The following is a 26747-nucleotide window of genomic DNA, read 5'->3' on the forward strand; positions in this document are numbered from 1 at the left end:
TGGCAGCTTTGATTATATATATATATATATATATATATATATATATGTATATATAGTTTCTGTGGAAGGAAAGTATTTATGGGTACTTATAACAATTTAAATGACTAGAATTGGAGGAGGTACTGGGAATAAATATCCCTTTTTATCACCTTTTTGTGCTTAGAATAGTTTTCCTTTTTTCATCACTTTCTGTGCTTAGAATATTTTTGAAATTAAAGCACGACCGAGGTAATTGTTATAACATTAAACACGTAAAACATAGTTTAGTATAATACTGATGTGTTTCCATAGTAAATGCTAATCTGTTATAACATTCATCAAAGTAACAGATTAGCATTTACTATGGAAACACATCAGTATTATACTAAACTATGTTTTACGTGCATCTGCTGAAGAGTATAGTCACATTACATGTGTTCTGCTAAATTAATTTCAGTACTATGCGTCATGACAATCTAACCTAAGAACAATGCTATTGGTTTCTTTTTTATCACAGATATGCTACTTACTTTTATCTCAGTTTAAAAGGATTTGCAGTATAAAACCACAAATAGCAGAAATAATGTGCAGTTCTTGCTGAGCCTTAAACTTTTTTATGAAACATTATTGAATGGGGAATGTTTATCAGTAGAAGGCTCCCTCCACTTCATCCATCATTTATAATGCAGTGTTACAATGAGCCACATGTTTTTTCCTAGGACCACAGCTGCAATTATGCATGTGTCAGAACAAACAAATAATTGTAAGATAGAAAAATATCAAAATCATCCATTAAAAAACTTCACTAAATACTTTACTTCGCTGTTTGGAGTTTTTTACATAAGAAAATTCGCATGTTAGTGAGAATTCCGTGAAAAACTTGGTAGATTGCTTGTTAAATAGACATTTCGCATTATATTAAGACATTTGTTGTTATCTGTAAGAAGCCAAGAAAGTTAACCTTTATTGTGAAATTACAAGGAGTAAAATTACATAGACTTATTTAAAGAAGTCAAAAAAAAATTTTGTGTGAGCAGTGATGATGCTCGTGGAGTGCTATTTTTAATATTTAACCTAAATTTTGTTTGAGTTGCTGGAGCAGTTTTTAATACTTTTTGCTCAAATACTAAGAATGTTTAGTTAATTTTAGAAAAATAAATACAACTAGTTAAATTAAAATTTAGGATATAATGTTGAAGTAAATTTGTTATAGTGTGAAATCAGTTAATTTGTAATGCATATTATTGTGTTTTCTAATATGACTTATGGCAATCATAAATCTTACTCTAGTTTTAAAATTATAGTTTACTGCAATGCAGTTCCTGACAATGTAAATTCACTTCTCTACAATGGCCTTATTGAAGAACTGGTTGATGTTTTAGAACTGCAAGATCAAAGTTTGATTGTGAGTAATAAATCAGTTTTAATTACTTTAGCGATACCACTAAGCTGATGAAAGCTATTTTATGTGTTGTTTGCATTTTCTTTGTCATGTGATAACTTGACTGTTAATACTTATTACTAAGTGTGGTGAAGGCATCAGAATAGCCTGGAAGTTGATGGCATTTGCAATTTTGCATGTTTCTCTTTAACCACTTGCGCTAAAAAGACATACCACACATGTCGAGGCGCTTTTGGCTCAAACCACGAGCGACGTAAAGACCGCGTCCGTAGGCATTTATCGCAAAAATGAAAATAATGTGTCGCACACGTCACCTAACAATGAGATTGTTTATTTCTCGAGTTACAGCTCTGGATTGCACTCGCAGTCATGGAGCGGCGTAAATGAGACACTTTACCGCGTGTTATATTGTAGCGCACGGCACCACAACCGTGAAGTTTTATTGTAGCGCAAGTGGTAAAAAATTACACATTAAAGTAATAAAAGAAATTAAATTACTATATGATAAAGAAGTATCTCATTGCACGACTGTGCCAAAATGCAACTACTGTATTTCAGAAATGAAACTACTTTTGTTGCAAGTCATGTCCTATATAAGGTCAAAGAACCTGACTTGTGAGCTGCAGTTAAGGGGCCTGAGAGCCAAATGCGATTCACAAGCTGCAGTTAAGCCATGCCTGATCTATGTAATTCATTGTAGTTGTCTTTAAATATATTATATATGTATATATTTACTAGGATATTGTTATTTGTATTAGAAAGCTGTTGGAAAATTACAAGCAGTATAGTATCTTTTGGGATACTAATTTAAACTTGGAAGTTTGGCAGTAGTTTGATTTTTAATTTGGTTCTTTGCAGAACAAAGTGGCAGCATGTGCTTTTGTATAGCCATGCATAATGTAAATATGCTCTTGTTCCTAGATATTAGCCATTTTCTAATACATCTTAGGCATTCTAGCACTTTTGTAAAAAATTATGTAGCATTCGATCTTATTTTAATGTTATGTTGTCTGTCATACTTGATAAATTTTAATGAAATAATAAAATTTTTAAATTTAGGAAATAAAAGCTGCTGCTTTAAGGACGCTAACATCTATTATTCATTTGGATAGAAGTCCTAAGTAAGTTTAAGTGAAAGCTTAATTTTTTTTACTTTTAACTGTTGTTTTGCTTCTGAAAGTGGTCTCATATTTTTAGTTATAATGGAAAGTTTATTTTTTATTTCAAATGTTATTGGTGGGTGTAAAAGAAACTAATTTATTTTAAAACATTGTACTATTTCTGCTTTTGCAAAATTAACACATGAAGTAAAAAATTCACATTAAATCTGAAAATGTATACAAAATTTGAAGTTCTGTTTTGTACAAAATGGGTGTTTGTAATTAACGGTGAATTATATATTTTCATTAATGTTCAGTAAAACTTAAATTGTGGAAAGTGTTACTGTTTATTATTAGAAATATGGTTTTGGGTGATGTATGCATAGCATTTTGATGTCCAGCTAATGAAATGTTCGACTGAAAAAGAAGAGAATAAAAAGAAACCTGTTTGGACAAAGTACTCTGTAGCAAAGTCAGTGTGTTGCAAGGCCATTTATGTCATGTTTGCAGATATTTGTATTTCTGGAAGTAATGAAGTCCTCAGATGTTTAAAAAATTGATTCATTACTGGCAAAGTGTTTATTGGACAAAAATGGCTAAGTGGCTGAAGACGATGGCAATAAGTTGGAAAATGTGGGGAGGGTATGGAGAATGAGGCGGCATAATTTCTTATTCCAAATTATTGATTTGCACTGTGATTGATGCAGTCGTTTGTGATCTGGTGGTGTTCTGAAGCAGTTTAACTTCATGTTGGTTCCTAGGTGCTAGTTGCTTAAGGCATAATTTGACTGGCATTTGTATTATGTCTCTACTGTATTGGGCTGGATTTATCACTTCATCTGTTGGAAAATGCTGTAGGGACTTCCTGAAGCGTCTTCCTTTCCCAGTCATTATGATGAAAATGCAAGATTGTTTTAGAATATTTGCTCCTAATCCACAAATGCAATTCATTGCAAGAATCTGTCGTCTTTACTTTCTAAGAGAGAAGAGGACACTCCCAAAACCTGTCCTTTTCTGATTAATAAATTTGTCAGGTACCCACTTTTCAAGTTTCCATACTTTTTTATTGCTATCAAATACCTTGGAACAGTTCAAATGTATGCATCTTAATGTGTAGGTCATTTAAGCAGTTTTATAGATCTGATTTGATTGAATGTTTTAGTTCATTCCAATCAATGGAGATAGGACGATGGCTATGAGGTTCATTTTATAGACCTAAAATCTAATGAGTGAAATTTTACAAAACAGTGGTGAATGATTCTCTCATTTGCTCAACAGGTCATCGAAGGAAATTTTTCTTAGAATTTTCTCTTTCAGGATATCTGATTGGTTGATTTGTGCAAATATCAGTGCTTTGGAAGGGAAGGACATACGAGGGCAGAGCTTTACGTGAAGCATTTTCAGTCCAGTTGTAATTGTCTTGCTTACCTAGCTGAGACATTTGTTCCAGTGAAACATTTTCAGCTTGGAACCCTCCAATGGTAGGAAATGGAGGAGCTCATATCTTGGAAAAAATTTGTAGCATTGCTTGTTGCTATATGTGATAACCTCATAACAGATATAATTAATGTAAAATTACAATAAAAGAGTAAGCAAGTCTGATATAATATGTAATTTTAATTAGTTTGTTTATTTTTAGGAAAAAAGTATTTTTGCCAGAAGTGAATGTATGTCTTTAGCCTCTAAAGATGAATTCAGCATCCATGAAGTGTCAAATTGATGTTACAAAATTTTAGAAGTTCCTAGTTCCTTTCTAAGCCACATTTCCTCTCTATATAAAATTTGGATGCCGTGTTCTGGCTATCATGATGTGGGTGCTTCTAAGAATGCTGCAGGTGTAGAAATTCTTGTTCTGGGCAGTGCAGGAAGCTGAAGTAGAGAAATGGATGTGACCAAAGTCACAGGAGCTCTTGAGATGACAACTGATTGGTGCTGGGATATTCATCTAGAAATGCAACATATTTGTAAAATATAAAATAAAATACAAATTAAATACATGATAATCTTCTTGGTTAAAGATTCAATATTTACATAAGTACGTAGTTTCAGGAAAGATTAAATTTTTGGAAAAATAGCTGAATACCGAAGTGCACAGGTCATGTGGGAGGCCACCCTCTAAAGTGCTCGCTTTGATGAATGCTGCTTCATTTTTGACTTGGAGTACAGTCATCTGAGTAATTACAATAACAATTAAGTGGGAAAGATCTGATTGCTGTTCAGAATAAAAGGAGCAAATGGACGGAGATGTCTCCTCATCTAATATTTCATAATTAAATAAGTTAAATTTATTCAGATGTTCACAGTCTTTTGCTTTTCTGAAGAATTTGTCATTTGTTTTGCATAAAAAAGTATCCAGTGGCTCGATTTTTAAGTCCTTGTGCAGTACTTCGATCCACACAAAGAAATGAGTGTTAGTTATAATTCTTAAAAAGCGATTTTGCACAACTTGGAAGTTTATTTAAATCAATTCTTTACACTGCGTCCCAGGTTAGAGATGCATACGTCATGATAGGTCACAGAATTCATAGTTAAATTAATCTCTTTTTTTTTTGCCAAAATTTTAGATTGACATGTTTTTCCTTCTGGGCATACAGAAGGGGGCATAAAATCTTCAGCTGTCCCTGAGCACTGAAAACATTAGCTACGGCTCTGTGCATCACAAACAGGGCTGCTGCTATGCATTTTCTACACAAAGAAATGAGTGTTAGTTATAAGTCTTAAAAAGCGATTTTGCACGACTTGGAAGTTTATTTAAATAAATTCTTTACACTGTGGCCCAGGTTAGAGATGCATACGTCATGATAGGTCGCAATCAACTAAAATCTATCAACGATATCCGAGGACAGATGGACAAATTTAAATTGCTGATGCAATCTCTGTGGATCCTAAATTCTGCTGCCTAATTCCTTCCGAAACTGTAAAATGTTGTCATTTCTAGATTTTGTTGCTTGATATGTGACTAAATTCTAAAATTTCTGCTACACCGGCTCTGTAATGGGCCCTTACCATATATCATTTCATATTTATTTTGACTGTACTAAAGAAAAAAAATTAGCACACTTTCATGTACATTATAAATGCATTTAGTTTTTTAAAATAACAGAAATCTTTAAGTAAATTTTTGGATTTTATTATGAGTTTTTTTAATTGTATCACTTTTAGATTGTTTGCCACAACCAACTTCAATTCAAGGGCAAGAGGTTTTAAATCGTTTCTCCCCGTACCCAAAAGGGACATTTTGTCTTTTGTGAAATTTAAATACTGTCGTAAAGTCTCAGTTTAAGTTCACATTGACTGTTAAAACTTAATATTCTAATTTAATACATGTTTGAATTTTAAATGTATTTAAATTTGTCCATCTGTCCTTTGATATCGTTGATGGTTTTTAGCACTTAGTGTCATACATAAGAAATCAACTTTGCAGTAACTGGAAATAAACACTACTGGTTCACATTTCTTACTATTTAGACATTTGTCAGTTAAAATTCTAATACTGGAAATAATCAAATATTATTCAATAGTTTTAACTTAAGATTACTAATCTTAATTATATATATTGGGGTAGATGTTAGCAATGTACCCTCTCCGATAAGAAGATCCATTCCTTTCATATAAGATAACAAAATGGCTATCACAATATCTATATAAAGTATCCTGAAACAAAAGTTAATTCGATGCATTCTGCAACTCTATACTGCTGCCGCAAGTTGGGGATCAATTTTCCTTGTATTAATGCTTAAAAAAAATAAATCAGGAGTTAATTTAAAAAAACATTTTAGTAACACTTAACATACAGTAAAAGATATGGAAAGTTTAAAGTTTAGGGCATGAGTTCAAACAGTAACTGCTCACTTCTACAGCTCATGTGCGTTGAACTAAGTATTTTTTTTATATCCTCGGTAGAGGGATTTACAGACGACATTCTTTTTTTTACAAAACTAATATGTGAATTTTTACATGTTGTGTGTGATTAAAGTGGTAATTTAAATCAAGCCGTGATAAATTCAGTTATATTTTCATTTGTTACACCTGACTATAAGTGTGTATATGAAATTCACTTTTTTTAAAGTTTTTTCTTTTTTATAGATTAAATGCTATAATAGATGCAACAGGAGCAGCTTCTTATCATGGTTTCTTACCTGTACTTGTTAGAAACTGCATTGAAGCTCTTACAGGTTAGTATTTAAAATTTAAATCCTCTTCAGAGAATTGTATGAATGTATTTTATGAGTCATACTATATACTTCTTATCTCTGTGTGTACAAAGGAATCTACAGTACTCATATACCAAATTTTTTCACTTAAAAAATATGAGAGGATGGCATAAATTTGATTTTCACAGCCCTAGTATTGCACATATTCATCATTATATGAATTATAATTGCAGTTTTCATATTTCAATGGTTGCACGTTTTCATATCCAGCAGCTGCCAATCCATCTGCCAATTGAAAATGTAATACACTAAATTCCTGGATTGGTGTTCATTGTTCACACGTTTTTACAGCATCATTACATAGCTATTTGTGACTTGTAAATATGCTATATGTAGATTTATAAATATACCAACATTAAAAACTTAATAGATATTTGTAGTTAAATTTATTATTTTCAGAATTTCATGTATCCCAAAATTTTATAACCTGTTATATACTTTCATTACTTCAAGTAAGGTAATTTTCTATTCCAAAAGTCATTTTATGTAGTTGTGTGATCATTAGTAAGAGCATAAAAGTTTTTAAATTATCTTAGCCATTAAAATTGAATGATAATTCAGCATAAGCGGCTAAGAAATTCAATTTCATTATTTCAAATATCACAATTTTACCATATTATGCAAGTAATATTTTTATATTCTCAGAACATAAAAAATTGGTGACTTAATGCATTTTGATACTTGTGCCCATGTAAGTCCATAGGCATAAGATATAATTTGCTTTCTAGATTTTCATTCTTATTTTGGTATAATTTTTAAGCTATTATTTTCTATATTTAATGATAGCATGAAGTATAGGTGTTCTTTAGGAATTTTGGTTTCCCAAATGTGTATTTCGTATAAATCCAGTGTTTATTTTTCAGCAATTTATTATATTCTAATTACTGATTTTCATAAGTCTTTCAAATATCGGTCCAACAGCTTTTTAGATCACATATCACATTTTAATTTTTTTAAATATATCATAAGAGTAGTGATTTCAAAACTGAAATTGTTTGTGTGCCAGATGCAAGATCTGAAAGCAGCTTCCAGGCCAAGAATTTTTTTAAAGAAAATTAAGGGAACATTTTTTAACTAAATTAAAAAGATTATTTACTTAAACTCTTAAGGTGGCCAGGAGTTTGGCCTTCAAACCTTAAACTTCCCTCAAAAGACACATGAATAATATATTTTCTTAATTATAATTCCAAAATAGCCATCCTACTTTGTTCAATGACTCTCTTCCTTCCAATGTATATGTTTATTTGATTTTTCGGCCACTGTTTGAGATGCCTGTTTCTGTATTTGGAAAGTGTCATGACAAATGTTTTTTAGTGTATCTATATGGCTAGTCCGTGTAAAGTGTTAATATTCATCAACATAATAAACATGCATAAAGTGTAATAATGACTGAAGGAAAAAATTCAAATTTATGTTTATTTTCTTTCACAAATCTAAAGGTTGGTTTTTGCAAGAAATTTGTGTTTGTTATACTTCATAATTCAAGTGAATTGACAATTAATATTACATCATCAGATGGACATTTATTTCATATAATTAATTTCATATACTTTTTAACTAAATAAATTAAAAATGACTGAAAATAAACAAGTTACAAAAATCACTCCAAATGCAGCAAAATTTAAAATAAACCATAGCAATCCATTCTCTTTTTATTTATTAAGATTTTCTTGAAAGTATACAGGAATAAAGGTTTAATCCTTTATGTAAATAACAATGAACTGCTTTACTTCTTACTACAACTTTTACCTACACCACCTGGTGGCATGGCAATTTGTATAAAGTTTGTAACATTAAAAACTATCTTCATCGTGGACTGTAGATGCTCATTCTGAATTGTTTGAAATTATATCAGATTTTTGTCCCAGGATAGTTTTCAAGTTTAAAAGGAGATTACTATCACCCCTGCAAGTTAGATGCTGATTAGATCTGTATGTTTATGCAAAAATGATTGTTTTCATTACTTTAACATGTTACTTTTTTTTTAAATATGAAGGTCAAATTTTAGTTTGTGGATGTTTTAATTTTGGAATGTTAAATTATTCTGTATTTTTAGAACCTGAATCAGAACCATTTCCATTGCCTTTTGCTACTGCCTTATTTTCGTTTCTGTATCATCTGGCAAGCTATGAAAGTGGCAAGTATTTTTATTATTTTATTTGAAATAAATTTAAAGATAAAAGAGTTTTAGATTATCACATAATTTTTTGGTATCTATGAAAGATCGTAATTTTTGTTTATTAAATTTATTAGCTCTAAAAAGTGTTGGTAAATAACGAGTTATTGAGAACATCATATGGTACCATTAAAAGTGAATTTTTATTGCTTAGAGAAATGTGGCGTGCTGACATTTTCATAATATAGTTTATTGTATTCTTATCTTTATATACAGTACAAAGTCAGAGATCCGAACTTGTGGGGACTTCAGTGGTTTGGGATTTTTCCAGATATTAAATAATCAGTTTAATGCTTGTAAGATGACATGTAGAAATTATAAAATTAAAAATATGAAATCATGATTTATGAAATGATGAAGCATTTATGATGTAAAGTGTGTCAAAATTTACAAAAAAATTAATATCTATTTGTTTACTTTATTAAACATTTCATTCAATGTAAGCTGTTTAAATTGCTTTTTTTGTGCTAATAATTTCTGTTTAATTCTCTAAACAGACATCTCTTGTTCAGTTACATTGTTCAAGTCATGTAATTGCTGTGTTGAGAATTCCGACTATCTTGTCAATTGAAAATTATTCGTTTTTGATAACCTCGCTATTTCACTTTTGTCACTATAAGTAGCAGTATTTTCTGGATAACTCCATAACCATACTCCAGATTTCACTGTCCATTAATTTATTGATAATTGGGTCATTGTCATCACAATCAAAAACTTCTGCGATATCATCTTCCATTATTACCACTTCTCCACATCTGCTATATCATCTTCATTTATAACCATTTCCCCACATTTCTTTAGATAATCCATTAATTGGAAAATTTAACCTTTGGTTTGCGATATCTGAAAATCTTCACATTCACAGATATCATCTTCATCATCCTCACGATGAAATATGCTAGCTTGGCCATAAATTATGCCAAGCAGTTCTGGAGACACATTGTTCCCTAATCTTGCGATGCTCCACTAAGCAGATTTTACCTGATTATATTTCAAAATGTTTTAATAGTCTTGCCATTATTCAAAAAATGTAACATAGGTTTTAAAAAATTTTTATATTTGCATTTTCAGTGCATCCTTATACAGATATCCATAGGCTGAATGATGGATGTACAATTTGTAGGGAAGATTAATACAGATACATTATCTTTCAGTAAAATTTTAAGTGAAGTATGGGCCAAAACATTGTCTACAATCAGACAGTTTTTGCATCATCGTGTAAACCAACCGAATTCTCCGAGCCGATGGTATGAAATGATTCTCAAACCAACCATTGGTTAGCAATTGTGTCAACCGTGTTCTTTTATTTGCATAATACATAAGGAGAAACTCTTTCCTTTAAATTTTTGAGGCCGTGTATTTTCCCAATTACAAAAAGTTTACACTTGTGTGTTCCTTCAGCATTTGTGCATGCTAAAATTGCTAGTTTTGCTTTGGAATTTTTGACACCAGCTGTAGTCTTTTCTGTAGAGGATGCCAAGGCATTTCACGGTACATATTGCCAGAAAAGACCAGTTTAATTAACGTTGTAAATTAGTTCTGGAGATAATTTTTCATTTCACGGTACATATTGCCAGAAAATACCAGTTTAATTAACGTTGTTAATTTGTTCTGGAGATTACCAGTTTCATCAGCTTTGTAAATTTTTTCTGAACGAAATCATCTGCAAATAGTTTAGCAGCTTCAGTATCAGCTGAAGCTTTTTCACCTGAAATTCATAATTCCCTCATACCATGGCGATTTTTAAATTTGGTTAACCAGCTTGTTGAATATCTGCACTCCATTAATTTCTTATTGAAATATTTTAGCTTGAGCTATTGGCATTGGACCTGTAGGCAACAATTATTATTGGTCATAATAACTACAACTACTTCTACTAGATATTAACTACTACTTCACTATCACTTAGCTTAAAGTGTTCACTATCGTTTAGCATGACTGAAATCAACAATGAGTTATCGCTCACTACAAAGAATAACAAAGATGTTATAATACAAGAAAAATAATCTTGTGTATGTTTTTTGTTGTTTAAATTATTATAAAAAAGAACTTTGCAGGCAACTACATTCTTGGTGACCTCGGAATTATTGATAAAGATGTCAGAAACTGAAGAATCGGCGACTAAAGAAGAAATAGCTTGGGTAAGAGTGAAAATTCCCAAAAACCAGAAATATGGTTTTACCAAGTAGAAGCGCAGTTTTCTATTTGTAGAATAACTGTCAAGGAAACTTAAGTTCAACTACTTAATTTCATAATTGGAAGCAAAATTTGTTTTGTGGGATATTATAAATGACAATAGCAAAGCCAAATAATATACTGCTGCTAAAGAACGTCTCTAGAACACTTTTAAAGAAAGTGAAAATAAACGTCTACAGAGACTGGACTAGGAGATAGACTAGGAGATAGCAACCTAATCAACTTTTACAAAAAAGTGACCTAGTTATACTAGCCTAGTCAACTTTTACAAAAAATGCGAAACCTTGCTACTGATGGCATTTCAGATAAAATTCTTAAAACAATATTTCTGCAGAAAATGCCAGATTCTGTGCGCAATATTTTAATCGTTAGTGATGAATGTATCGTAAAACTGGCTCTATTGGCCGATTGTATCATCAAAATGCAACCGAAACAAGAACTATACTGTGCCAGCAGTATTTTTTCTCCAGGAGCAGATGCTATTACTGAATTACGACAACAAATTGCAGCTTTGGATAATAAACTCGAAAAACTAAGTGTCACAAGGAATTCTCATCCTCGCTCAAGAAATAGCAGTCAATCTTCTAATGATCGAAGTACTGTTATTTCCACTTTCGTTTTTGGGAAAAGTTTTTTGGCCTACCTAAAAAAATTATAGATGCAAAGGCCCCTGTGCATGAAAAACAACTTGCCAGAAAACCAAAATCAGCAGTAGAATTAGTGGCAGGCTCTGCTGCTGTAAATACAGAAAATTGCCATACAGACAAAGAAACAGGTTTACATTTTCTAGTTGACAGTGGAGCAGAGGTAAGCCTTATTCCTCGTACTTCTAAACACAAACTTATTAGTGACTAATAATAAGTGTGCTGCAGTAATGCTGCGAATAATACAGAAATCATTACTTTTGGTACAGAAGTTTTAATTCTTGATCTTGGTTTATACCGAAAATTTCAATTCTCATTCATCGTAGCAAAATTTCATAACCCATATTAGGTGCAGATTTTTTAAATAAGTTCAATTTATTGATTGATATAAAGCATGAAAGGTTAATTGATGATGTGATGAACCTAGCAGTTTATGGTGACATTACACTCATCTATATTAATAAAAGTGTAAATACAACGGGCAGCTTATGTAAATATTCTGATTTATTTGCTATGTATTCTAGTATAACAAAACTAAATTTTCCTATTTCTATTGTAAAACAATGTGAAACATATTATAACTAAAGGACAACTGGTAAAGCAAGATAATTAGAACCTAAACGGTTGGAAATAGCTAAATGGGAATTCAAATATATGCTAGACAATAACAACATTAGTCCATATAATTCAGAATGGGCAAGTCCCATACACATAGTGACAAAGAAAGGCGGTTCTTTCCACTCGTGTGGGGATTACAGAAGACTGAATGATTTATCTCTACCTGATTGTTATCCCATTCCTTGAATTGAAGATTTTCAACATATTTTAACTCGTTAAACTATATTTTCTAAAATTGATCTCTTTAAGGTGTATTTTCACATTCTAGTAGCAGACGAAGACAAAGAAAAAACTGCCATTATCGCACCTTTTGGTCTTTACCAATTCAATGTCATAAGTTTTGGTCTCAGATATGCCCCACAACCTTTCAGAGGTTCATCAATGAATTTTTTATGGCTTAGACATAGTGTTTCCATATTTGGATGATGTGTTGATTGCCTCTTCTTGCAACGAAGAACATTATTTACATTTTAAAACAGTTGTCCAGCGTTTAGATGAATATGGTCTCTGAATTAATAATAGCAAATCAGTTTTGAGAGTACCTGTAATAGACTTTTTGGGTTATTAAATATCTGCTGAAGGCTCAAAACGTCTACCTAAATTTGACAAAAGTATGGAAACAACCTAGTTATTAGTTATTTAAAAAATAGCTGAATATGATTTGAAATTTTTTTTTTAAAATTTCTTTAAACAGTACAACTCGAAAGAATATTGTTAAAATAATAGGGAAACAATTCATTGTATTTGCAAGGTTGCTGAATTGCCTTATATTTCATGAGTAGATTTTGCTAGATGTACTGGGTGTTGCCAGCCTTGACAATCCTGTGCCGTAGATGCATTTTGAGGTGGTACGGTTTTACACATGCAGCAGTGTGTTAATTATCCTTTAATCTTATTCACTGGGTTTAAATACTTATGAATTTTCCTTCTTTTTCAAAATAAAGTTAAGCTGAAAGGGAAAAGGATTTAGCTGTGTTATCTAAATACAAGAACCGCCAACAGGTTTGAACACAGCGATTAAAATTGTTTGTTAAGGGCTTTGCAGTTATGGGAATGGCATACAATGTTTACATTGCACTGAGGACTTGCATAAAGAATATAGGGCAAAATGAGGTGTAAAAGAAGTTAATATTTTAAAAGAAATTTTATGAATTTTTGGGTATCATTATCATGTTGGATTTATGTGTCGTGTCTTAACATGAGGTATATCATTATGAATTAAGGTTAGAGTAATCCACTTTAGAAACCATCTTTATTACAGTAATAGCAATTAAATTTCACTTTAAGAGTTAGCCTGTTTAGTGGCTAAAAATGTGAGGTGTAGTAGTCATTCCGGGTTTTGTGCCAAACGGTTGGAACATGTTTTTTGATACTAAGCTTTCTTTGTTTATAATGTAGCCAGTTTTCCTTAATAATTCTTCCACAGAGGAATCCTTTTCGATGTACCAAAAACTTTAAAATAACCAAGTAATTCTGTCACATTAATCGCGTTGATTCATTGCAAATATAACAATACTTGTTAGTGTGTGTTCTGTTTTATGAAATTTTTTTGCCTATTTATGTGAACTATTTTTAGCTTCATACTTATTTTTGTAAATTACTAATTTCAGGTGGTGAAGCTCTTGTGTCTTGTGGAATGATGGAGTCATTGTTGAAAGTGATTAATTGGCATAGTACTGAATCTGAACATATTACAGTAAGTGTAAAAATTGCTGTCTGGAGAAGTGTTCATTAACTGATGTAATAATTGCAAGCTGTTGCTTTGATTGCTGTGGCAGAAAACTATAAACTGCACTTAGAAATATATTGACATCACTGAAATAGTTATATCTGCAAAAATTAACAATTTTAAATTATGATGCTGGCACAAAGTTAACATGTTTCACTGCAGCTGGTTCACTAAATAAATTGTAACAAATTAACTGTATTTCCGTTCACTTTTATTTAATTACACTAATTCTCAATATGAAATAAGTAATGAAAATAAGTGAGCCATTCTACATGGCTGTCACAGGCACTATATTCTGTCAGCCACTAGTTTTGTTGCCACTTCCAAAAATTGGAAACAGAGAAACACATTCTACAATGATAAATCATAGATAAATTAACTTCAGCTTGTGGTGAGAACTGACTGATGATTCATCCATCAAATAAACAAGTGATCTTAGATTTTATACGCTGCTTGAAATACTTGCATGGACATTCTGGCCCCCATTGAATCCCAAGGGATTTCAACATTTGGTGATTTTTGTAACTTCACATTTTGTATTGAAAATGCCATTAATAAAATGTAAAATAAAACTAATACAAAATACAAAATATTAGATGTGCAGTTCACAGATTTTAAGTTCGTATAGTAAGAGGCTATTTCACAGTTGGTCGTTTTATGACACCATGACCAGTTTTAATACTAAAAATTTTTGACTCTGGTCTGCGCTTGAATGAATAGGAATTATTTTTCCAAACCTCCATTTAAAAGGTTGAAAATTCTCTTCCTTGATGAGAACCAATTCATTGCCATCTTAATATTTCTGGCTTTTTTGCCACTTTGTTCTTTGCTGAAGTGTAGACAACTATTCCCTACTCATATTTTCCAGAATTGTTGAAAAATGAACTGTCTCGTGCCATCTATCAAAATGATTCAAGGAACTGCGATTTAGGCTTTTCGTTCCAAAGATAGATGTTTTGCATCTAAAGCTAAAAATATTTCCCTCAATTCACCAGCTGTGAAGGCTAAACCACGTACTTGTATCCTAATTTCCAAGGGGAAAATTTTTCTTGTATTCCTTAGTCTCTCATCTGAAATTAACAAAGAACTAAAGAATAAAAGCATGCTTTCAAATCAGCAGTTTTTCTATTGCACTAAGAAATGGACCTAAAGTGCATTTCAGTTTCCTGTACTTTTAGAGCTTTCTCTTTGTGTGATGTTATCACAGTCCCTTTGTGAAGGTGGCATAACCCCTCTGTGACAAATTTGTTGTCCAACCAGTCATTTTTGCTGCATTGAGATTTTGGAAAACCTGAAACGAAGAATGTGTTTGGGGGCTAAAAATGCCACATTTAACCTCTACAGTTGTGTAACGTTTTTTGATGCCAGACGAGTCTTTCTCATGGGAAAGGGTTGAGTCTTGATATTAAAATTTTCGCTAAACAGAGACGGATGAGAAACTCGAGTATTGTAAACAAGGAATAAAACGAAACCAATATACTTGTATTCAGTCCTAGTATAGGGTCATTAAACTTTCCATACACCTATGAAAATAATACTGAATCTGAAACAACTTGTAAATTAATCATAAGCAAATTATTGCATCATAAACTATTATAATCTAAAGAAATTCTGTCATCTCAGAGTAGAGAAGAAGCCTGGTGCTGCCATCTATTGGCAAGGTACCCTCAGTAGGGGTATATACCGGTATTAAAAACATACACATAATCAATCTTCTTTTAATTATCAGTTTTGGATGAAATGCAGTAAGTATAAAAGGTTCAGCATGTGCGTGTCATATATTTGACGATTGTTAATTTTTTCCTACCCTCCAATGGAATTTATGAATACTCAAACATGATACCTTTGAAAGAGGTATATTAATTTCATAACTGCAAAATATTGAGTAGAAACGTATGATTACAGCTTTTGGTATAGAAAAATTAGCTATTTTTAGGAGGTTAAAAATTTGACAAACATCCGGTATATATTATATACCTGTGCTCTTCAAAGGGCTAAATAATATTTGTTCACGTCCTGCATGATGTTTGATCATCCTGAAAAATCTACTTAGTTATCTTCAACTTCTGGTGGGAGCAGACTAATGATAGACTTACGCTGCTCATAGTCACGTGATCAAATGCTGTTAATGATATTTAGCGAGAAAATGTTGCATGACAAGAAAGTGAGAAGCTGGCATGGTATGTCAAATATCTGCCGTGTTGCTAAAATTATTTTAAATCTTATTTTAAAAAAATTTTATTGAATTAATTCTCTTTTGATGGCATACATTAGCAGACATATACAGTACAAAATCCGGAATCCATACACCTGATATCCAGAATGATCTGAAATCCCCCCCCCCAAGAAATTTGTTTATGCTTTACATTTGCCAATTTGATATTTTTTCATAATAAAACGTGGTCAGTCTCGCTTCTTAATTTTTTTTTTCCAGCACTGTGACACCAAACTGGCAAATTATTTATTATTAGCCCAAAGGGCATTGGCCAAGTAGGGCTATCAATTTTGTGTTATAAACTTCAAATGTTGGTTAACTTTTTCAAACTGTTGTTTCTCACATTGTGCTAAAACAATGGTACCATCAATTTTGAATAACGTAATCTTCTCCTGAACATAAGCATCTGGAAACCCTAATTTGGAGTTTATTATCTATTGTATATTTTATAAAACTTTAACGAATTTTTGAGTAGCAAACTCAACAATATCAAAGCGATCAATGGCAACACTGTAGGGGAGAAAAAGCATTTTTATTTAAATTGTAAAGATATGTTCATTTTATAGTTATTTTGCAATATTTTGTTTAGGGAATTTTATGTGTAAGTACGAAGAACATGATACATAATAAAGGAAGGTAACCCACAAAACGCTTAAAAATGGCCCGTTTGGGTGTAATGTAAAATCTGAAAGCTGTCTGATTTTTAATTTATTATTATTATTATTTTTGCTTTTTTCACCACTTGAACTGTCTCCACATTGTAGCTTGAAAAATTGCTCATGTAATGATGTCTAAAAAGTTTTTAAAAAATATTTGTAATCAAATACCAAAGAACACTGCAAACTTTTATGTTGGCATTAAGTTTAGCGATAATTATATATTTCAGCTAACTTTGCTGCAAAGTATTGAATGTGTTGAGGAAAAGAAACTTTATTTCAAATGCAAGAAATACATTTTGTATATGGAGAACTCATAGGGAAAAATATTGCATTTAGTTCTGTTTGAATGTAGAGTGATTAATTTGTTTTTCAAATAAGCTAATACCAATGCCATGGCTGGTATGGCCACACGGAAAGCCAAAATTTAAGGGAGGCATATTTAAGAGAATCACCAAGCAACAAAATTAATGGATGGCAAATTCTTTAGGATTTAGAGTAGGTACAAGCATTAAGGATACTGACTAAGCACTGGATTTAACTCTCTATCCCAAGGTGGCAGAGAGAAAAGTTGGCGTAGTTGTGATCATGTGATGTAGAATTCACGAAGCACACATTACAAAATTTTGTTAGTCTTGCAATACACTGATGCACCGAGTTGAAATCTGAAATGTTGCTGTATGCGTTCTGCTGATTATCATTCTACAATTATGAATTTTGATTTTTTTTTATTCTGAATATTAAGATTTATAAACAGTAAATTCATTTTAATAAGTATGCAATTTATATGAAAAAATGTGTTACTAAATTTAGAAGTGAGTAAAATTAAGCAAATTTAATTCATTAATGGTATAGTTTGATATTTATGTAACTTGATAACTTTTTAATATTATATGCTAAATTGTAATTTATATAAATTTTTTGTTATTTTATTTCATATATGAACTGCATAAAAGCACTGCGTATTAGAATTTTTATTTCTTACTTTGTCATGCACTTGGAAAACAAGGAGTATATTAACCGCTTGCCTGATTATCCCGAGTTATCTCGGGTTCGTATATGTTGCAGTTAATTATTATCCCAAGAAAACTTGGGCGAAGCAGAATTTGTTAGTACGATTTCTTTTATCACGGTTTTACTAGGTCTGGAGGAGATGAAAGGAAATATTCAGCTTTGATTGGCAGTTTGCCAAATTTTGTTGGTTGCGCGGTTCTTTTGGAGGGACTGGTCGCATGTTTCCCTATTGCATAGTATACGTTGGCTTGTGGATTAGTAATGTATAAAGAAGGATGAATGCGTTGGGAAAAAAATAAATATCGATGATGCAAGATAGCGAAAGCGATGATTTTTCAGATAGTGATTATGAAGATGTGGGGGGGGGGAAATCAAATCTAACGAGACAGTGTACTCTGTGCTCCCGTGAAAGAGCTTCCAGCGGTAAGCCAGTGAGAAAAGAGACCAGATACCAGTGTAGAACGTCAGGTATCACTGTGTTGTCCCTTGTTTCAAAAACAATCATACAAAGATTAATATTTAACTATTTTCGTTTGCCCGAGATAACTCGGGATAGTAAACTAATATTAAAAATAAATGCTTTTACACCTTCAAAAAATTAAAAATTCAACTTAAAACCTACAAATTTTGATTTGTTTCGTTTTGTTGTATTTAATAATAAAATAAAAAAAAAATGTGATGAATTTTTGCAATTTTTTTCAAAAAAATTTGTAAGGGAAGCGGTTAAAAAGGATCTTCATATCTTATAATTTTTTAAAACATTTTTAAACAAAATTACCAGTTTAAGTACTTAAATTCTTAGCTTGTGAGCAAAATTTATCAATTGTGCATACCCCAATTTTATTATGTGCTTTTCTTCACTAGTGCAATTTAAAAACTATTGTCCTGATTACTAGAATTTTTAAAATACACTGTTACGAATTGCTGTGCTTCTTATCCTGCTGTTTTGTACATTGATTCTAAAGTACTTTTACATATTCGAATCATTTCTAATGATTTTGCGGCATGATCCAATTCAGTAATTTAACAATTGCTGTTAGGTACTTTACTATTATTAGTATTTTAGCTTATGTATTTTTGACTGATTTTGATCTTTTGTCCTAGTTTGTCACCAGAGCTGTTCGTGTTATTGATTTAATCACTAACTTGGACATGCAAGCATTTCAGACTCATGGAGGGCTTGCAAGCTTTATTCAACGTTTAGAGGTACGTAAGTTTTCTTAACTTCTTTGTTACAAATTCATACAAAAAACTGCCATTTTTAGTTTTTTATCAGTATGAAGTGTTTTGACCATGTGGAAAAGTTAGGGAATTAAAGAAATGGAAAATCAGCTAAACTATGTACTTTTGGAAAAAGTTGAGGAAAGTCTGGAACTTTACAAAAAAAATTCAGGGAAGTTAAGGGGAAAATTGCACAGATCTGTCCTCTCGTATAATCAGTTTGTACCTTAAATATGAACGTATAAACTAAACTTATCTGTATTAATTAAATAGTTACTGTTGTAAATATGACCTATTATAACCCCTTTTCTGCATCATCTCTCCTCCTTAAATCAGTTCTAACTTTTACATGAGGTTTAGTTTTTGTTTTAAATTGATATAGTAATTACTTCTACTTCTTTTCACTGCCACAATTTGTATTAAGAACGGACTGTTCCAGCCTAATTAAGATGCAGAAACGAAACTCTATGTTCCATCATCTGGAAAGCTGAGTCGTGCTGACAGCTGATTGGCTGCCATGAGATGACGTCATATCTACTTCATGCATAAATATCTCGCATCGCTCTGTCTTAGGCGTTCTTGTTCCTGTTTTCATTGCTCCTGGTCTGCTGTTCCAGCATTCATTCGGAGACGATCTTGCGATGCGTGTCGACCAGTGATAACTACCGCGGTACCTGGCCATGTTGGTTTTCCAAGGTTAAGCAGCGTTGAATCCGAAGTTGTGGTTCCCGGTGATCAACTTCCGTGGGCGGCATTCTTTTTCCAAGGTTAAGCGGCATTGAATCTCAAGTTGTGGTTTCTGGTGAGCAACTGCAATGGGCGGCATCCTGTTCCAAGATTAAGCGACAATAAATCTCGTTATGGTTTCCAGTGAGTAACTGATGAAGGCGGCATCATTAACACCAGTGTTTTTCAGATGTAGCGGTGATGTTTTTCCAAGTTGTGATTTCCCGTGAGTGGGATTTACCAATTGAAGTACATTAAAGGTTTAATTTTTGTCAGGTGCCTTCTTGGCCAAAGCATAGACCTATTTAGTCAAGCAAAATTCAACTTAATAAGTTTTGTTCTGTGATATGTTTTTTTTTTTGCGAGATATCGAATGCCAGTATTCATAGAACAGGTAATATATTTCTTGGTATCATTAATAGTGTAATAATTTTTAAAGGGAAAACCCCTTGGGGTTTAATGAATAGTGTAGTTTTTGACAATGATTATGTTACACTCTTAACTTTAAGTTTCTGGTATTGATCAAATTTATTTATTGTATTTTAATTTTTATATATATATATTGTTAATAAATTGGTTAAGTTTAAAACTTTTGTCATCTATGTCTGCACAGCACATAATCTTAGGGTGCTTCTATTGCAATAATTATTTCTGCTAAATATTTTCTATAACTTTAAACTTTGCTTTTGCATCAGTTACTATAAAGTTTTGTACACAGTAGTTTACTCATCTCTCGTGATGCAGGTTATCAACCTTTAATGTTTCTGTCCACCTTTTAATGAGCTGGGTTTCATTCTGCTATACAGTGTTCCCTTGCCACTTCGCGCTCCATGTTTTGTGACTTCAGTGCTTCGCAGGTTTTTCCAAAATATTCATCAAAAATAAAAATGAAAAATACAACCAACCAAAGAGATGAGTCGACTCAAGAGTACATAATACCACGGGCTCTCATAAATACACGTGATTGGTTTCCAGTGTGATATCAACCAATGAGAGTACGAGTGGATTTATCCCTGTGAGTTGATTGTCTGCGCATCATCCCAGCCTCACCAAGCATATTCTCTTGTTATACCTTGCCAGTCCTGTCCATGCTGTTGACTGTCTCGCATACTGTATTTTAGTGTTGTGTTGGCAATAACTTTTTTATTAAGCCCTTATAATGCTGCCTAAGCGCTCTGCCCCTGTGAAAGCGTTCTCCGGGCCACCCAAGAGGAAGAAGATGATGACCATCAGCGAAAAAGGGAAGTTTTTAGATATGTTCAAAGAGGGCAGAAGTTATGTATCTGTGGCATGCCATTACGGGGTGAATGAATCTACAGTGTGGTACATCAAGAAAGAGGATGCAAGCATCCGCAAAACTGCTTTAATAACCTTCAATAAAGAAGCGAAACGTGTCCGCATAATAACAGAATTGTAAAAATGGAAGCTGCACTGGCATTGTGGATTGCTGATTGCAGGAAAAAGACAGTGAGTTTGGACACTAATATGATTAGGACAAAGGCCAAAGCTCTCTACGACTAAATCTTGCCCGATGATGACAATGAAGAGGCTGAAGAAGGTCCTAATGAACCTCAAGCCAGTAATAGCATTGCCAGGACTGATTCGCCTCCTCTAGGACAAGGCTTTTCAGCCAGCAAACGTTGGTTCGAAAAATTTCAAAAAAGATACGGCCTCAGAAATGTGCTTCTGTAAGGTGAGGCTTCTTCTGCTGACAACAATGCTGCTTGTCGTTACATGGAGGAAGAGTTTCCTAACCTCATCAGCGATGCAACAACTTGCACAAGACATTGACGACAATATGGCTCGAGCTGTCTAATTCAGCAATCGCGTTGACGGGGCACCTTGTTTTTCTCCAAGGTAAAACCCCGGCTCTACCGTCAGCGCCTCCAGCAGAAGAGTCTCCGAGTGAGCCTAAAGCTTTTATGAGTCAAGTGAGAGCCTCTCCTCTGCCACCAACACAAGACTCTTCGCCTCTCTCAGAAAGCAATGTTGACTAATGTTTATTACTGTATAAGGTTTTGTAATTAACCTTATTAATTAGCACTGACATGTTTAAGTAAATACGTATACTGTTGTAATTATTGCCTTAAATGTGTATAGTAAAATACTGTTTACATATTTGAAACATTCTTGTACCCGCATACACGAAAATTCCTAGGGCCAAATCCTACTTTGCGGTTTTTCAGCTTTCGCGGAAGGTTCTGGTCCCCATTAACCACAAAAAATGAGGGATCACTGTATAGGAATATTACTGTTCTGTCATGGTGTAAATTTACACCATACAAAATTCAATAGAGTTTGTAAAAAAAGTTAAAAGTATTTCTCCTAGAAATTTACTAATGGTTTCTTTTGACGTAAAATCATTATTCATCAATATTCCTGTCGAAGGTGCATTAAGATGCATAGAAACCAGACTTCTTGAATTTAATTTCTTTCATTGAAATTAATGAGCTAATTTCCCTCACTCAACTCTGAAACAAATGCATTTTGTTTTCCATAATAATAATTACAAGTAAACTGAAGGATTTGTCTGCCACCCCCCTCAGTCCCATCTTGGCTAATATCTACATGCATTATTATGAATCAAAATTATTTGAAGCTTTAAACTTCTCATTATTGTTCCACTACATAGACGATACTTTTACCGTTTGATGGTAATAAAGATGATTTGAATAAAGTTCTTTCGACAATGAACTCCATTGATCCTGTATTCAGTTCACTTTTGAACTTGAGACTTACAATTCTCTCCTGTTCATTGACATTTTGGTCACACATAACACATCCAACCTTATTACTGTGGTTTACCGTAAACCTTCAGTTTACCTTTCACCACACTTCAAATCATGTCATTCGACTAAACAAAAGCTAGCTTCATTATATTCCTTTGTTTTCCGTGCACTTCACATTTGCTCTTCCAAATTGGCTCTTAAGAACTAAATTATTTAAAAAGCAGTAGCTATCGACAGGCTTTTCACCCAACTTTATTAATCAAGCAATTAAAAAATTCAATACACCAAAAAGGCACACTCTTGTTTTAGGAGATAAGAATTCTGTTGTCATTCCTTTCTTTCCATGAGTTTGCTATAAAATTGCACATATTTTACAGAAATTTAACTTTTGGGTCGTTTATTCTTCTATCAATAAAATTACAAGTTCCATACTCAAGGACCCCCTTCCGGATATGAATTCCTGGGGTATTTACAGGATTCCTTGCCAGTGTTGTTTAATTTACATTGGTCAGACTAAGAGAGCCTTAAAGTTTTGTGTTAACGAACATAAGGCATATGTTAGAAAAAAGGAAACACAGAAGTCCTTTTTTGCCCAGCATTTGGTAGTTCGAAAATCATACTTTAATTTTTCTGCATCCAAAATTATTCAAAAAACATCTTCCATTGGTGAATTAGTTATTCTAGAGGCGTTCCACATTCAAAAAGTCTTTCTGTTCTAGTTAATAATCCTAATTCCAATAAATCTTTGCCTTAAGCCTTTAAGGAAAATATGTTTTAGTACTCGTTTCATCAATAGATGGCACCAGTAGCTTAACTCCTGTCCAGCCATTCTTATCTAATCACTGTATCTTATCTCGTTCATTTGTGCTCAGGCAGCTGAGGATGATGGTTTGGTAAAACCATTGAAACTAGACCTGTGAACATTTGCAAATATAACTCTGATTTTTCTTAATTAAGACACAATAACACGCCGAATAAATACTGATTCAGAAGTCAAACAACAAAAATCAGCGTTAATTCACAAAATTTTCACAGGACTAGTTTCGATGGTTTTACCGAACCATCATCTTCAGCTGCAAAACCGCAAATGAACAAGATAGGAAATAATGATTAGATAAGATAAGAAAGCCTGGACAAGAATAAGCAAGTGGCGCCATCTGTTGGCGAAACCAGAACTAAAACATAATTTCTCTAAAAGCCGAAGGCAAATTTGGATTGGAATTAGGATCGTTAACTAGAACAGAAAGATTTTTATGAATGTGAAATGCCTCTAGAAAATCCAGTTCTCCAATGGAAGATGTTTTTTGAATAATTTTGGCAGCAGAAAAATTGAAAGTGTGATTTTCGGACACACTTTGTTTTCCAAAATAAATATTACAAGCAAACTGAGGGATTAGCCATGGGTAGCCCCCTCAGTCCCATCCTGGCTGATATCTACATGCATTATTATGAATCAAAATTGTTTGAAACTTTAAACTTCCCGGCATGGTTCCGCTACGTAGACGATACTTTTACCCTGTTTGAAGGTAATAAAGATGATTTAAATAGAGTTCTTTCAACAATGAATTCTATTGATCCTGCTATTCAGTTCACTTTTGAACTTGAGACTTGCAATTCTCTTCCGTTTCTCGACATTCTGGTCACACGTAACACATCCAACTTCAGTACTACAGTTTACCGTAAACCTTCATCGGTTTGCCTTCCACCACACTTTAAATCATGTCATCCGACTAAACAAAAGTTAGCTTCATTTTATTCCTATGTTTTCCGTGCTCTTCAAGTTTGCTCCTCCAAACTAGCCCTTGATGAAGAACTAAATTATTTAAAAGCAATAGCTATTGACAGGGGCTTTTCACCCAACATTATTAATCAAGCAGTTAAAAAATTCTCATCTCAACACACTAAAAGCCCCACTCTTATTTTAGGAGATTATAAAAATTCTGTTGTCATTCCCTTCTTTCCATCAATTAGCTATAAAGTTGCACATATTTTGCAGAAATTTAACTTTCGGGTTGTTTACTCTCCCATCAATAAAATTCCAACTTCTATACTCAAGGACCCCATTCCGGATATGAATTCCTGGGGTATTTATAGGATTCCTTGCCAGTGTGGTTTAATTTACATTGGCCAAACTAAGAGAGCCTTAAAATTTCGCGTCAAAGAACATGAGGCATATGTTAGAAAAAAGGAAACACAGAAGTCTTCTGTTGCTCAACATTGTTGGTCCGAAAATCACACTTTCAATTTTTCTGCTGCCAAAATTATTCAAAAAACATCTTCCATTGGAGAACTGGATTTTCTAGAGGCATTTCACATTCATAAAAATCTTTCTGTTCTAGTTAACGATCCTAATTCCAATCCAAATTTGCCTTCGGCTTTTAGAGAAATTATGTTTTAGTTCTGGTTTCGCCAACAGATGGCGCCACTTGCTTATTCTTGTCCAGGCTTTTTTATCTTATCTAAACATCATTTCCTATCTTTTTCATTTGCGGTTTTGCAGCTGAAGATGATGGTTCGGTAAAACCATCGAAACTAGTCCTGTGAAAATTTTGTGAATTAACGCTGATTTTTGTTGTTTGACTTCTGAATCTGATTTTTCTTGTTTGACTTCTAAGTTAATCATTGTTCAGTGTGCTATTTTATCTTAACTTACTACTTTGTTTCATGAATATTGTTTTGTGACTTTTCAGGGGGGGTAAGTGTAATCATAAAGTACTGGGTCATGTCTTTTGGTAGACAATCATAATGAGTGATTTTTAAGGGACAGATTGATTCATCAACTAGTTTTCAATCTTTTTGCAAGATGATCTATTTTTCTTATCATATCTGATATAGCTAACGAAATTTTTGTCTCTTGAAGTTTGTTATGTTAGGGGGTTTTTGACTGTAAGCTCATTTTACTCGGTCATGAAATTTATTCCGTTGTTCATTGAAAATCGAGGAAATTTGAAAAGCAGAACTGTAATGGGAATCTTACAAAAGGAAGTCTAATTTAATGTATAATTAAAAAAAATGACATTGTGACATATGTTAAACATTGTAGTTGTTTCTAAAATTTCTATATCTATTTAATTTTGCATTTTTACTGGATATGTTGAGTAGAAAACAATAAATTATTCTAAATTATTTTTTTTCCTTATTAGATGGAAATTAATGTGTGCAGGCAAGATCAACCTTTTGTTATAAATCCAAAGCTTAACGAGCTCTCAGAACAAAATTCAGATGATTCAGATTGTCAGATTATTATGGAAGTTGATAATTATCCAGACAGGTATGGCATTTCTTTATAAATTATAACTGTGGGTAGATGGAATCATGTTGTGGAATATGTGCTGCAAATATAGTACTCTGCATTTGTGCTGTAAGCATGATGCATTGCATTTTCACCTTACATGTAATTGCTAAAAAAAGGCAATAAAATATTCTTTCCATGTATGGTGCATAATGCTGTGCATTTGAACATGATGATTCGTTACAAAGGCAATGGGCTTGACATATGCTGAAAAAATGGAAATTGGTTTGCCATATGCATATGCTGTATAATGAGCACTTTTAAAATAAGAAATAAGATTGCAATTTACAGGTGTTTGTTATATGCCAGATAATAGCAATTCAATTTTCACGAAAATAGAGAGGTTTCACAACCCACTGAATATTTTCACAGGGGCCTGTAAGACCTGACGTGCGCTTCGTTGGTTAAATAGTTTTCAACTGGCTACTTGAGATATTTCTAGCAATGTCTGCTTCTCGAAATTCCTGGAAAAAATAAGAGGATGGATTTACAGTTACAGCTAACATAGCAGTCAATTACATTTATTCAATTTCAATACAAATTACCGAGACGACCATTTACTCAATATTAAATGCACGTGCCCCTGTATTGTTAGTTTTTCTCGCATAGAAATTGTCTTATGCTGCATTGCATGGGGGAAATACAGCAATTTTAATTGTAATTCTATTAAAACTACTTATCTAAATGCGAAATTTATAACAATGTACTACATTTTTTTAAATGGCTTTTGAATTATGTTGAGCTTAATATCATTGCATGCTTTTATTGTCTACCTAGACATTCTTTCTAGATTTGTGACACATTTTGTCTCGAAATGGTGTAAATTTTGTAAATGT

The 26747-nt window shown here is 32.7% G+C and overlaps 1 protein-coding gene across 2 annotated transcripts in view; it reads left to right on the forward strand.

Annotated features, from left to right (window-relative positions):
* The window catches only part of HUWE1 (HECT, UBA and WWE domain containing E3 ubiquitin protein ligase 1), a 595188-nt gene that overhangs the window by 98829 nt on the left and 469612 nt on the right, over positions 1-26747 (forward strand). For both annotated transcript variants that reach the window (XM_085806998.1, XM_085806999.1), the window contains exons 12-18: positions 1284-1384; positions 2441-2502; positions 6568-6656; positions 8752-8832; positions 13940-14025; positions 19048-19149; positions 25763-25890. In XM_085806998.1, the coding sequence (XP_085663124.1) occupies positions 1284-1384; positions 2441-2502; positions 6568-6656; positions 8752-8832; positions 13940-14025; positions 19048-19149; positions 25763-25890 (649 nt within the window). The remainder of the gene's footprint in view (positions 1-1283; positions 1385-2440; positions 2503-6567; positions 6657-8751; positions 8833-13939; positions 14026-19047; positions 19150-25762; positions 25891-26747) is intronic.

The sequence above is a fragment of the Stegodyphus dumicola genome, chromosome X1 (assembly GCF_044657685.1).
Source record: "Stegodyphus dumicola isolate Sdum_Otavi_A_Nest chromosome X1, ASM4465768v1".
NCBI lineage: Eukaryota > Metazoa > Arthropoda > Arachnida > Araneae > Eresidae > Stegodyphus > Stegodyphus dumicola.